Source organism: Myodes glareolus, chromosome 5 (genome assembly GCF_982192425.1).
Source record: "Myodes glareolus chromosome 5, mMyoGla1.1, whole genome shotgun sequence".
In the NCBI taxonomy this organism is placed as follows: domain Eukaryota; kingdom Metazoa; phylum Chordata; class Mammalia; order Rodentia; family Cricetidae; genus Myodes; species Myodes glareolus.
Genome location: NC_142030.1, coordinates 113,021,816 through 113,037,173, shown reverse-complemented (window position 1 = coordinate 113,037,173; position 15,358 = coordinate 113,021,816). Strand labels below are relative to the sequence as shown.

Sequence of the window (15,358 nt, the reverse complement as noted above, 5' to 3'; positions counted from 1 at the left end):
GCGACCCTGGACCCCTGCTTCCAGATAGCATTGATCTTTGCTTTATTCTTAAAACTATTTGACTATAAAAGAATAAGGATTCTGTTAACTCAAGAAAATCATATCAGAATTAAAGGCTGTAGGAGAACTATGACCAAACTGTGTGTTTTCAAGAAGCTTCCTGACTCTGTGGTCTCCAACCATAGGACAGTCACTATGTTATCATTTTCCCATGTACCTAGAATTGGTCAGTCCTTTTAACAAATGTCTCATTGAGTATTCTGTTTATGTAATATGTCAGGTACTAACTGAGTGCTCACAGTATGAAAGTAATTACATGTTCAGGTTTCTAGAGATAAAGGTTGTGGTAGAATATTATTTGTTTTTCTGTTGCTGTAATAAAATGCCCTGATAAAAAGCAAGTTAGGAAAGAGAGGGTTTGTTTTGGCTGACAGTTCCAGAAGGGATTTGGTTCATCATGACAAAGATGGCATAGAAGCAGAAGCATAAATCCAATCCAGTCTTGCAGTTAGGAAGCGGAGAGATCACATTTCATCTGCACACTGGAAACAGGGAGAACAGGAAGTGCGAGCCAGACTATAAGTTCTCCAAGCCTGCTCTCAGCGATGTACTTCTTTCTATAGGACTTGACAACCTAAAGGTTCATAACCTTCCAAATTGTGCTACCAGCCGTGATGAAATGCTCAAATACATGGGTCTGTGGGGGAGCATTTCTCATTCAAACCATCATAGTTGTTATCCTTACCGGTTTACTAAACTTCTCCTCTGTAGCACTTGGTACATCTTATGTGGTTAGTATATATTTCTTTAAATATTCAGGTACAGGAATAATAAGTGTTGAAGGTGTACATTCTCTTGGTTGGAGCTTCTGTGCTAAACCAGTCTCGCTGATTGTTTTTACTACAGTAATAGAAATGTAATTTGAGAAATGATAAGAAGTCCCAGTCTCTATTCTCTATTGACTTGTTTTAAAATATATTAGGGTCTCCCTATATTATCATCTACAGTTTTTAGTGATTTTTTTGCTTAGTCTGAGGACTATGATACTAATTAAACATAAAAAATCAAATTAAAATAGTAGATCTTTAATTTCTGTCATAATTCAGTAAGTTGTAGCAACATAATGCACTTGACAGCTAGTGTTAGCTGATGAGTACTGTGGTGAGCACACTCCTGAACTCTGCTGTGTTCATATGTCCTTTGGAGACGAATCTTCTAAGTCTTGAACATCATTTCTTTACCATAAACCACCCCCAGCTTATGAAATACAGACTTAGTCTTTTGTTGAGATATGGGAAGAGTAGGAGATATATATATATATATATAAAATATATATATATAATGTATATATATGATTGCATTTCATTATTTGCATGTATGAAGTTCTCAAAGAATGAAAAAAGTTTAAAACTTTTATTGTAAAATAATACTCCACACATATTAATAATATTGGGGGTTGCATATCAGATATCCTGCATGTCAGATATTTCATTATGATTCACAGCAGTAGCAAAATTACAGTTATGAAGTAGCAGTGAAATAATTTTATGGTTGGAGTTCCCACACCATAAGGAACTATTAAAGGGTTACAACCTTAGGAAGGCTAAGAGCATCTGGTCTAGATGATGAACTTTCAATTACTATAAAATCTTATGTTTTCTGCATATGTTTTCAAATGTACTATACTGAGTATAAGTTTATAATCATAAATAAAGTACCATTTTTAAACTCAGAAGAGCAATAATGAAATAGATGAGTTGTGTTCTTGTGCTGTGGTCATCTAGTAATGAGCAGGTCCACTGATCTGTGTGTCGTATCAGCAGGCTGCACAACTGACCAGCTTTGGGCACACGCTGTCACATGCTCTTGGAAACATGAACGTTGTCACGAATCAGCAGAATATGTCAAGTAGGGCAAAATTGTAGGAGATTTTAATTTGGAATACACGTTAATTTTTGCTATTATTCTTGGTGTATTATTGTTGGTTTTTAAATTGTTGTTCACTGTCCCATGTGACAGTTTCACGCTTTATCTCTGTTTTCTCTCAACTGGTATATAAGTTGTTTGAGAGATTGAAAGTCATTCTGTAAGCAGAAGTAGTATTTGCGTCAGACGTGTTTCAGGCACTTGTTACCAATGACATCTTTTGTTGTTTTTGGAAACAGATTTTAATTCCCTTTGTTCTTGTGATGTGTGCTTTTGAAGCAGTTCAGATAACTACACAGCTGTCATCAAAGGGGTAAGATAAATGCTTAAGAAGTCCTGGGTTTCCCCCTTGTTTATAAATGAGAGAACATTTAAAGATATGTCATGTGATTGCTGTTAAAAGTGTGTGACACAAATTGATTATTTTAAAATTCAGAAGTTTTCTATTTTTAGATTTCAGTTGTCATTAGAGGAAATTGACTAATTAGGGCCTTTAGCAGACAAATATACTTTCTCTGCAGTAAAAACATTAGAATCTTATTCAAGGTACTATAGATTCTCTCTAGAAAAACACAAATTTTAAATGCTGTAATTAATTATTTGTTTGTTAAAGGTATAATGGCTCCTACAAAAAATGAAAGGTTACTGTTACAGTTTCTTTTGACTTATTTATTAAAAACATATTAAACACATTTGTTAGCATTATTTCATTTTATATGAGTTCACATTAACTTTACTTTATATCAATAATTTGCAAAAATATACATTGAGAAATATGTGAGAAGGATTCTGAGTTTTGAGATATTTCTTGAACAGTTAGTCTTCAGCATTCAAGATTGTGAAAGAGAAGTTGTTAACCAAGTATTTACTTTTTTAACCCATAAAATTACCTCATCAGCACAGAGATTCTCTGAAAAGACTTATAAATAGCACTTTTATAAGTGAATCAAGCTGGCGCAGTCAATACTAAAAGGATGAATAGTATTAACATAAATTTGCATATTTCCTTGATGAGCCTAAGGTAGAACTCAGTTTAGCTTTCTAGTATGTATGCATCATAATTCTTTTCAAGATTTCCTTCTACTGTTTAGGCATAGTGAAAATCTTATTTCTAGTTCAAAAGAAAATAATCTTTCTGGATATTTACATGAGTTCAATAGTGAAAGCATGTGCTCCTTCTCAGCCTCAATAAAGCCTGTTGAGTCACATAGCATGTGCTTTCCTGCATCAATGCTAGCAGACAAAGTTTTCAGGAAGAATTTTAATTAAGCTTTGTATGAGAACAGTGGGCAATGAGATAAAAGCAGAAATCTGACCGACATGTGTGACTGTATACATGTATTGGTGTGCCTGTGTGTGGTAATTCTGTTTTGAGACTAATGCAATGAAGTCTCAAGAGGCAGAGGTAGCAATATCAAAGGCTTAAGAACACAAAACAAAAATTTCTCTTGTGACCCTTAAGCCATTGAAAGGCTTGACATTGTTTTCCCTGTGTCAGAGCTCCTTGTGTTTAATATACCATCCATTCAACTCAGTGATTCCATTTTCCTATTGACAGGTAGACTTGAATCTCTCTCTCTCTCTCTCTCTCTCTCTCTCTCTCTCTCTCTCTCTCTCTCTCTCTCTCTCTCTTTTTCTCCTAACCCATCATGGAAGCCAGGCTACACCTTTCCTTATTGCTTATTTGCTTCTTAACTCTTGTTCATTCATGTCTTGCCCTCCTGTCTCTGTCTTCACAGAGGCATTTTGTTTCTGTTGTTAAAATCTTAGAATTTTTAAGTCTGGCACATAAAGAAAACTTTGTTTACATTCTGGTTGTTTTTTATACCCACACCACCAAGACTTAAGTTGAATGTAGCACACCAAGGTGGTATTTTCTTACCCACTGCATATTTTCTTACCCACTCCATAAAATATGTGTTAGATAAAGTAAGGTAGAAAAGCCATATTAACATTATTTTATTTTATGTGACTTAAAACAAACTTTCCTAGTTGTCATTTATGTGTCTTGTTCATTAGTCTCCGTAACTGAACTCATAAAACCTTGTACATTTTGGGTAGTGGTCTCGTTTTATCTTCCTCAGTTACCTGAGGACACTGTTCACAGTTGGGTTCTAATGAGTTTGAAAGGTGTGCCTATTACATTATGTGTATTTTTCCCTTTATTTTCCAGCCTTTTCCTCGTTGTTCTTGTCATATCAGACATCATGGCTTTGGTAAGGCACTTACTTACATCAGTATGTCAGCTCATGAAACCAAGTTTGTTTCTGTTTAATTAGGAGAAATATGAATACATTTCTGTACATGAAATCTATATACTGAGTTTTAAGTCTTGGCAGTTTGTACAGATATATTACTTTTTATATTGCTAATGAAACTTTTTAAGCTGTGAAATTGTTTCTTATTACTTGATTTATTCAGACTGTTATTTTATTTTATACTTGCTCTTTCAGGCTGTTCTCTTCATTTGTGTTTGAAATGAGCCTTTCATAGATTAACAGAAGAAGCCAGCTTCAGATTCACTCATTTAAATATTGACTTCTGGTTCTCCAAGATTAAAAAAGAGAAAAAAGGAGTGAAGAAAGGAAAAATGAAGTGCAGCTTTGTCAACTGGGGGATGTTAATGTTAATAGCTATAATCAGTGGATTCTAAGAACTTTTAGATAATCTCATATATTGTTACTGTACCCACAGTTAGGTTTGATAATTTTCTAGAAGCCATCACTGAACTCAATGAATCCTGTTATATTCTCAGTTCTGGTTTGTGATGGTGAGATCATACAAATAAGCCACCCAAAGGAATTTCTGTTTGAATAGAATGAAGAGTTCTCCTGCTTTCTTCTAGTGGAGTGAGAGCAACATTATCCCTCAACACAGAGTAACAATACACATGGCACATTGCCAGCCTAGGCTTTCCTTTTCTTTTTAGTGCGTGTTGGTCAACATGGCACACGTAACTGATCATTAATCTCCAGTTCTTTCAAGAGGAGAGAACATACCATGTGGCTCAAAGTTCCCCTCATAAATCATATTATTAGACTGGTAACCAGGGCCACTGGCAAAATGCTTCATTATCCATTCCAAGGCCTAGAAACCACCTCCCAGTAGCTGAGAGCCATGCCTCTTTTAAGGTATGATTCATACCTGACTATATATCTGCTAAATAATTTCTCAAATCTGATTGCTGTCTACTTGATTTAGATGAGAACATTTTTATGTTTTGTTCAAATAAATATCTAGTATATTTCTCAAATTGATCACAAATAATGTTAGGACAAAATCAACATTCACAACATAACAGATAGGCAAGAACAGATGAGAATAAATGGTTCTGGTTGAGTTTGTGTGAAGAATCAGGTCACTTGGTTTAAGTCACCAAACTGTTTCTGATCCAGGTTTTTTGACTGGCTTAATTTTATATCCCTCCTTCCTTGTTTTCCTTAAACCAGCATCACTTTGAACCTATGAACTTGATCTGGGTGGACCCTTGATGTTTAGTAGATTATTCCCTTTGTCCAAAAACAACTTCCTCATCGCCTCTTCGATTATATCTTTATCTGATTCTTGCTTTTCAGTTAGATTTCACCTTCCTCTGTTCTGTATCTCTCAGTACATGCACACAAGCATTTACACAGCTCATAATTTGAATCATCATGAGATGATGTGTCTCGTGAGGAGACTATTTCTGGATGCTGTCAGTGACTATTATTAATTCATAGTTAACAGCATCACTAAATGTTTGTTGACCAGATGCTGTGACTTCAGTTGAATCTTGGGCATTTTTAATATTTTTATTGGAGTTGGGTGGTTTTATTTCTTATTATTCATAAAAATCACTTTGTATTCATTTTATTGAATCTTAATTCCATTTGTGGCATTTGGGCTACTTCTTATTTTAATACAAACAGAAGTAGCAGTTAAGTGTATATTCTTGTGGATTCTGGGTAGAAAATGATGTGTCAAATACTCATCCCTAAAACAACTTTGTTTATAGATTGAAATTAAATAGTCTTTGTTTTTAATGGGGTCATATTGTATTATCTTTTACAGCATTTTTTCTTCTTGGTCAAGGATTCTGGCAGCTGGCTTGATATTGGAACCAGGTATTGTATATAGTCTCACTATATGGGTGCCAGTATGACTTCAGACACCTACAGGAAGTGGCATAGATTTTATGACTCTGAGATGAGACACTCTGGCAGGTGTTTCCACGGGGTGCTGTGGGAGACAAGGATGGAGAGAACTGGGCAGCAGAAAGATATGACAGACCCACGAATCTGTATTCTCAAAGTAGCTCTCAGATGTCCTCATGTGCGCTTATAACCTCACAACCACTTCAGACTGCACTGTGAATTTTATGTGTTGGTTGAGATTTCATGTCATCACTATCTATCTTGTAGAAGCTCTAAGGGGACCCTATAACACACTGTCATTTAAAGCATAATCTGAGCAAGTTTCTTCTCTTTCCAATGATCTGTTCAAGTTCTTTTTCCTGAGAAGAAGAAAGCAAAGTTGATCCTCTCACCTTTCTACCCCGCAAAATGGATTCTGAGACAGAATATGCTTTTATAAACCATTTTATTTCATTTAGTTAATATTCAGTCACACTTTAGGCTTCGGGGAATATGTGTGGTTTTATGTAAGACTGTGCATTAGACATTTCTCTAAAAGCTCCCTGCTTGTATCTGCTTTTCCAGATACATTGACTGCCCTCAGACCTGGGATCTGATGGGAATCTACATAGTCATCTGGGCCTAATGGCAGTTTCTAATGCATATATGAGCAACACTAATTGAACTTAGTGGGTCATGAAAAGAAAGGCAATTTGAATTTAGGAGAGAGAGATGGGGAGAAGAGAAGATTAGAAGAAGGGAAATGTGGATATATGTGATCATATTTCATTGTATACAAATATGAAAAGATCAAAAAAGCCTGGCATAGTAACGTATGTCTATAATCCCAATGATGGGGAGGCAGAGCATGAAGATCCCTGGGACTTGCTGTGCAGCTAATCTTACGGAATCCATATGTTCCAGGTTCTGTGTGAGACTCTGTCTGAAAAAGCACAGTGGAGAACAATAAAGACATTCAGAACCAGCCTCTGACCTCTGCACATACTCACACATATATACACACATACCCACATGTATATGAACATGTGTACATGCATACCACATACACAGAGACAGTCACGAGGAGGGGAGATACACATAGCCACTAAATTTCTAGGTATTTATCTAAGAGAAGGAAAAATGTACACAGAATGATTGATTTGTATAGGAATTTTTATAGCAACTTCATTCATACCACACTGTGTTTGTGAGCACATGAATGGGTAAATAGATCCTGCTGCATCTAAACAGTAGACAGCTACTACTTGCCAGTGAATGAAAGTAACAAGATAGGTAGGTATACAGTGTATATAAAATTCCAATCCATAGTTCTAGAAAGCTAATCAATAGCTGTGGAGGTCTGAGGAATGTGGGGTTGACACAGAAGAGCAAGTGGGAGCTTCTGTGGGGATGGACATCTTCCAGATGTCTTGATAAAGGTGATGGTCACGTGGGTCACCTGGGTGTGCCATTTGTCAAAACTCAGCTCACTGGGCACTTAAAATTGTTCTATTTGTTTACATGGAACTCTACCTCAAACTCAACTGATAAAGAATAACAGAGCTAAGATGTCCATCTGAAGTGGAGATGAGCATGACATAATATAAGTTAAGCTCATTGATGGTCAAGGACCAGAAGCATGGCAATGCTAATTCATGCTAGGAAGCTCACTGCCTGCTAGAAGATCTACAGAGAACTGGAGCTGCTATTAGAAGTGAGAAAGAAGGAATGAGATCTGTACTGTCCACTGGGCTGTCTCTTGTTCTGCTTCCTGCTACTCATTTCCTGCTAGAAATAAAGCAGAGAGCATTTCACTGGCAGTAGAGTCAGGAAGCAGGGATCCGTGTCTGCACCACTCTTTGAAGCTTGATTAGAAAGGGAAGAGGGCATAGGTGCAGCATTTACATGGGGATACCTTCACACCTCTATGTTAGGAGATTGTATTTTCGTTTCGTATAGTAAGGGATGTGAGCAATACTATAGTTGGAAGGAGTGAACATCCCTGAGTTCATCCAGTGCGATCATCCCATTAGAGGAAGTTTCTGAAGGCAGTTTAAGGAGTCCAAGTGGCGCACAGAGATATGCCCATAACTCTATAGGGTTGTGCATTGCAATTCACACCCCTTCTACCCAAAGGTGGTCATTTGGAATGTGGATCCTCAAAGGCAGAATAATGACTGTTCAGAAACCAGGAGTCTAGCACAGACCAAATAAAAACAACAAAACACTCACACTTGAGTAGAAAGTCCAGGATGTCAGTCAGAGGATTGCACTGAGTCACACTTCACCAAAATAGACTATACTTGTATTATGCTCTGTTATTTGCACTATCTCCCCAAAGGTTATTTCAGGTACTTTTCATCCTAACACAGAGAAGTATTACCTTACCCATCAGATGTTTTTGCTTTTTGCATCTGACACTGCCACCCTGGGGAAGTTTCAATTGGTTCATGTTACAGGGCCCTTAAGTAGCTGAGCTTAGTGGTAGTCTTCACTGATTGAGACTCTGGGTTTCTCACTATCCCCTCTCTGTCTGGACTTAGAGATTTTTCCAGAGGGTGTGTTGTATAACAAGACAAACCATTTTACAAAACCAAAGTAAACAAAAATAGGACTTTGAGTATCTGTGGTGTCCGACCCAGCTACTGAAAGACCTTGTGGTGTGAAGATTGCAACTCTGGCACCAGTTTCCCCAAACCTGGGTGAGTGGAAGGAGGCTGCAGATGCTAGCTCCATGTTAGGACACTTGTGTGTACAAAGCTTGCTTCATGCCCAGGGCTCTTTAGAAAAGGGGGCTTTGTGTCTAATGCTGTTTAATTTACAGAATGATCATTCACTGTGAAGTTTTGAATTATATAAATTAGGGGTTTAGGCGGGAGAGAACAGCATTTCTGGATCATATAATGATGTTTGTTTTAGTCTGGAGGAACCTCTGTACTGATTTCCTTAATGACTATATTAAATTATGTTTCAATTAACAGTATATAGAGAAGGCTTTTCCCTCATATGCTTGTTTTATTTATTTATTTACTTTGTATTCTCGATGAAAACTGTTCTGGCTAGGAGAGAATCTCAGTGTCGTTTTGATTTGCATCTCCCTAATGGCCAGTGTTGCTGAGCACTTACCACAGATTGTTCTTTGGAGCTGGCATTGCAGTTCACTTGCCTATTTGCTGATTGCTATACTTGTTCTTTTGGTGTTGATCACTGATTTCTTCTTGTGTTCTGGGTATTAATACTCTACTGGCAGAAAAGATAGAATTTTCTCCCACTCTGTAGGCTTTCCCTTTCTTCTCTTCTTTCCTTTGCTTTGCAGAAGCTTTTGAATTTGCTGCAAGCCTATTTGTTGATTTTTGCATAATATTTTCTGAGCTCTACGTTCCTATTTAGGAGTCCTTCTCTCTGCCTAAAGCCAGCATTTTCTGTTGATAATGCCAGAGTTCCAGGTCTTGCATTAAAGTCTTTGACCCATTTGGAGTTAGCTTTTGTCCAGAATAAGAGAGAAATTTAGTTTAAGTCTTCTGCATAAGGATATCTGGTTCCATTTGTTTAAAGACTGTCAGTCAAAACACGGTCCAATGGAGTCATGAGAGGGAACTGAGTGCTTTTGAGAAAACTCCAAGAGAACAAGACAACAGTCTTGTAACCTTAGTTTCTATAAAAACAGAATCTAGCCAAGTGGTAGTGGCACATGCCTTAATCCCAGCACTCAGGAGGCAGAAGCAGGCAGATCTCTGTGAGTTTAAGGCTATCCTGGTTAGGACAGCAAAAGCTGTTACATAGAGAGATACTATCTGGGCGGTCCGGACACAGAATTGTTCTTGGAATATATTTTCTTTTTGATTAGTATTTTTTATTTTTATTGAGCTCTACATTTTTCTTCCCTCCCTACCTTTCTCCTCCCCTTCAATCCTCTCCCAAGGTCCCCATGCTCCCAATTTACTCAGGAAATCTTGTCTCTTTTTACGTTCCATATAGATTAGATCTATGTATGTCTCTCTTAGGGTTCTCATTGTTGTCTAGTTTATCTGGGATTGTGATTTGTAACCTGGTTTTCTTTGCTTTATGTTTAAAAACCACTTATGAGTGAGTACATGTGATAATTGTCTTTCTGTGTCTGGGTTACCTCACTCAAAAGGATGTTTTCTAGTTCCATCCATTTTCCTGCAAAATTCAAGATGTCATTATTTTTTTTTCTGCAGTGTAGTACTCCATTGTGTAAATGTACCACATTTTCCTTATCCATTCTTTGGTCAAGAGGCATTTAGGTTGTTTCCAGGATCTAGCTATGACAAACAATGCTGCTATGAATGTAGCTGAGCACATGTCCTTGTGACACAACAGAGCATCCTTTAGATATATACCCAAAAGTGGCATTACTGGGTCTTGAGGAAGGTTGTTTCCTAATTTTCTGAGAAATTGCCACACTGACATACAGAGGGGCTGTACCAGCTTGCATTCCCACCAGCAATGCAGGAGTGTTCCCTTTATCCCACATCCTCTCCAGCATAAGTTGTCATCAGTGTTTTTGATCTTGTCCATTCTTATAGGTGTAAGATGGAATCTCAGAGTTGTTTTTGATTTATATTTCTCTCTGATGACTAAGGATGTTGAGCATTTCCTTAAGTGTCTTTCAGCCATTTTAGATTTCTCTGTTGAGAGTTTTCTGCTTAGGTCTGCACTCCATTTTTTTTATTGGATTATGTGTTCTTTTGATGACCAATTTTTTGAGTTCTTTGTATATTTTGGAGATCAGACCTCTGTCTGATGTGGAGTTAGTGAAGATTTTTTTCCCATTCTGTAGGCTGTTGTTTTGTCTTGTTGACTGTGTCCTTTGCTTTACAGCTTCAAGAGGTCCCCTTTATTAATTGTTTCAGTGTCTGTGCTGCTGGGGTTATATTTAGGAAGTGATCTCCTGTGCCAATGCGTCCAAGTGTACTTCCACTTTCTCTTCTATAAGGTTTAATATATTTTTAACACATTAAATACATAGTGATTGATCTCATGACATTTTTATAGTGTATATTTTGATCATATTCACACCCCCATTCCCTTTCCTAGCCTCTTCCATCCCCACTTAAGAGAACTATATTTAAAGTTATGATCCAGATATATTTGGAGAGAGGTGAAGAAAGTCAGAATCAGTTTGATTGAGCTGAAGCTGGTTCTCTCTGATAGTGGTGTTCATTTGTTTTTTTTTTCTTATGCACACTATTGTTATACCACATTAAAATACAAATGACAACTAGAATATTTATCAGAAGGAAAACTCATAGTCCCGTTCAATCACCTTTGACTATCCAAAATTTGATCATCATAAAATAATCTCTACTCTTAGAGTGACTATCAAATCATATTCAAACATTGATTCACAACATTTCTTGCCCTAGTACCTCTAAAATATATGACCGGCTTTTGTCGCTCATCACTTTCATGGAAAAGAATGCAATCAAGCCTTTATCATTCATTTGGTGAGTTGAAAAGACTATAAGGCAAATCCTGGATGCTGTTCTACCACATACACTTCCACCTCTGCACCACACATGCACATACACACACACACACACACACACACACACACACATACACACCTGCACAATAACTGATCTCCATGTGAGCATTGTGGTAGAGAGAGACTGCAAAAGGCTGAAATCATTTGAAGTTGATGTTTACAGTTGTTTTAATACTGCTAATGCCTAGAAGACAGGACTTGATTGACTCGGAATATCCCTGCTAGTTGCCTGATGGTGCAGTTGTGTGGATGATGAGCTTCATCTCTGCTTCCTACCACCAATGGTGTTAGCTTGAACAAGCAGCACGTCTGTCATTCCAGGCCATAGGGAGAAGGCTAGTGATCCATGGACTGAGTCGATTTTATAGATGGGCTTTTCATTACACTAAAAGATAGAACACTTAACTGTTTACATTTTTGTTAAGAGATCCTGTTTAATTTGATATTTTGACCTAAAAATCTGATAGCAGATTTTAAGAAAACTACAATATGGTGACATTGTAGTTCTTTTGTTCTCATTCCCTCATTTTCCAACTGTCCCCTTTCCTTTTATTGTAGGATAATTTGCATATCATAATATTCATCAATCTTAAAGCTTTAAGTTAAGTGACTGCTATAAATAATTTAAATTTTGAAAATTTTAGAGTTCTGCAACTGATCAGGATATAGTTTCTTAAAACATTTACATCACTGTAGCATCCCCTTGAGGCTGGTGATACAGTCCTCTCTTTTCCCATAAACATTCCCAGACAATGATAGTCTTCTTCTGTCTTCGTGGGTTTATATTAGGTCTAGATGTTTCTATAACCAGAATAATAAAATGTTGTTATATCTGAATTTTTCCACTTTATTTTTGCATTCATTTATAATGTTACCTACCAATACTTTGTTCTTTTTTTTGCTGAAGAGTATTCCACTATACTAACATACCATGTTCTGTTTTTCTTTCGTAGAACATCCTTGTTATAAGAACATCATAGTTCTCATAGTTTTTTGTTTTGTTTTGTTTTGCTCTTTTTTATGCAGAGTTAACTCCTCTCATTTCCCTTCTCCTCCCCCCCTTCACCCTCCCCTTCCCTCTCCAGTCCAAAGAGCAGTCAGGGTTCCCTGCCCTGTGGGAAGTCCAAGGTCCTCCCCACTCCATCCAGGTCTAGGAAGGTGAGCATCCAAACAAACCAGGCTCCCACAAGCCAGTCCATGCAGTAGAATCAAAACCCAGTGCCATTGTCCTTGGCTTCTCAGTCAACCCTCATTGTTAGTCACGTTCAGAGAGTCCAGTTTGATCACATGCTCCTTGAGTCCCAGTCCAGCTGGCCTTGGTGAGCTCCCATCAGATCAGCCCCGCCATCTCAGTGGGTGGACGCACCCTTCGCATCCTGACTTCCTTGCTCATGTTCTCCCTCCTTCTGCTCCTCATTTGGACCTTGGGAGCTCAGTCCAGTGCTCCAATGTGGGTCTCTGTCTCTATCTCCATCTATCGCCAGATGAAGGTTCTATGGTGATATGCAAGATATTTATCAGTGTGGCTATGGGACAAGGCCAGTTCAGGTGCCCTCTCCTCAGCTGCCCAAGGAACAAGCTGGGGACATCTCCTTGGACACCTGGAAACCCCTCTATATTTGCCTGGTTGCCTTTAGAATGAGGTCAAGTTGAGCTTCCTCATATTCTATCCTTAAGACCCAGTGCTGGGCAATTTGTACTCCCTCCCTTACTCAGCTTTTCTCTGACAACAAAGGAGAGTCCCTTGCCTGGGCAGCACACATTTTACAGCAGGAAGAAGGTGTATCCAATATATCTAGCTTACTGGGTATAAGGTTTCAATTTCATAAACAGATAAAGGTTTTGAAATGTCCTGTAAGGATGCAGAAGTCATGTGTACTTGACGATTTCCACATTATCTGTGAAGTCAGCCTTTAATTTCTATGGTTAATGCCTGGAAATTATAAGAACAAATAAATGTACCAGAAACTTATCACGAAAAGCACCAGAAGCATTAGAAAGTTTCCCACCATTTTATGACACTGTGAAAAATGCTGTTCAAAATGATGTCATACATTTCTTTATTCTTAATATGCAAATACATACAGGGCTTTTTAAATTAATGTATTAGTAAGTTTAGAGAATAGAAGGTTGGTAGCATATATGGCCAGATGGTAGTGAGGAATTAGAAATTTATCCCAAATTCAAGGGAAAATGGTAGACTACTAAATAATATGATTTACTCCAAGTTTTTGACTCACTAATCACACAATAGAGGATATACTCCAGGTCAAGAGCAAGAATATAGTTAGGAAGCTGGTATGGAGTTCAGAGAACACAGAGTACTAAGACTTTGACAGTGTAGCCTAGAGTAGCAATTCAGAAGATGACAAGAGGCTAGACTTAAGAGATTGGGAGAATTGGTTGATTCCTAGATGGATTGGAAATAGGACTCATGAATAAGTTCTGTCTTCAGTGGTGAATGGAGATGTACTTGCTGAAGTAGGATGGAGGAGATGAAGAGCTAGATTTGAGGTATAACCCCAGGGGGCCCTGAGAAAGTTGAGATAATGCTCAAGTCCTTGGAAAACTAGTTGTAGCGTTTGTTGTCCGGTCTGGGAGCTGTTCCCATGCAGAGGAATCAGTATGTATGTCACCTGTCTTATCGTTTCTCTAGATTCCTTTCTTTTATGTCTATAGCCAAGGTTTTCAGTAGGTCTCCCCCAATCAAACCTGATGTTCATTAAACTTGAAGGAATCCACAGTCTTTTGTTTTCTGTGGGAACAAAAGCATAACCGCTCCCCCGAAGTAATATATTTACTGAATTCCATTTTCAAGTTAAGACACCCCTAAAGTATCTAGACTGGTTTAACTCAGCAGTTTCTTTTACAGTCCAGTGTCTCTCAGCAATTGTCATTCACTCATCAGCATTCAAATAATTCAGTCAACACAACCCCATACAGGATCCAGATGCCCTCCCTGTTTCCCATCTTTATGTGGCTTTTTTCCTTTAATTACTTTACTCTTTCTTTAAAGACTTTATTTTTAAACTGTTTTTTTCTATGACTATACCTGTTTTCTTAATACCTATATACATTTTTAAACACACTGTAACCTGTTTAGAGTTTTTTTTTCATTTGGACCTGTCTTTACTGTGTTCATTTCTGGCTTTTTCTGGCCTTTCAAGCCAAACCTTAAGCTGCTGAGTGGTTTTGCCTGGCATCTGCTTTGCTCTGTGAAAATCGAACTTTACATCCCATGAACCTGACAAGAGCTGCACCTGACCAGGAGCTGCATTCAACTGCCCCAGATCTAGGAAGCTGGAGTCTGCATTGTGGCAGGCACTTTTACTTAGCCTGCCTGCTGTTAAGTGCTCTGCTATATAGCAGAAACTCAAGAAGCCATATCCTTTTTTTTGTTTTTTGAGGGTTTTTTTGTTCCCCTGCCCCTGGCTTTCTCAGGTCCTATGTGGAAATATGGATCCCACATTGGAATAACAAATGTAGCAGGCTTTCTTTTGAGCCACTAAACAGCTCCCAAATCTGGCACAGAGACTTATTATTAATAATGACTGCTTGGACTTAACTTCTGCTTGTCCCACTAGCTTTTATAATTTAAGTTAACCTGTTTCTCTTCACCTGTCTTGTGCTTGGGTCTTTTTACTTTTCTGTGTGTTCTACTTTCACTGCTTCTTCAATATTTGGCTAACTGGTGGCTGTCTGGCCCTGAGTGTCTCGCTCTCTTTCTCCCTTATTCTCTTCTTTCCTGATCCTAGATTCCTCCTCATACTTATTCTCTTTGCCTCCCACCCTTGCCTTATCCCTCTAC

General features: G+C 37.9%; 1 protein-coding gene across 5 annotated transcripts in view; it reads left to right on the top strand.

The window, feature by feature from the left end:
- Nucleotides 1-15,358, top strand: part of Pign (phosphatidylinositol glycan anchor biosynthesis class N) — a 148,145-nt gene that overhangs the window by 95,475 nt on the left and 37,312 nt on the right. For all 5 annotated transcript variants that reach the window (XM_085688424.2, XM_048443860.3, XM_085688423.2 and 2 more), the window contains 3 exons: nt 2,166-2,239; nt 4,100-4,142; nt 5,977-6,029. In XM_085688424.2, the coding sequence (XP_085544550.2) occupies nt 2,166-2,239; nt 4,100-4,142; nt 5,977-6,029 (170 nt within the window). The remainder of the gene's footprint in view (nt 1-2,165; nt 2,240-4,099; nt 4,143-5,976; nt 6,030-15,358) is intronic.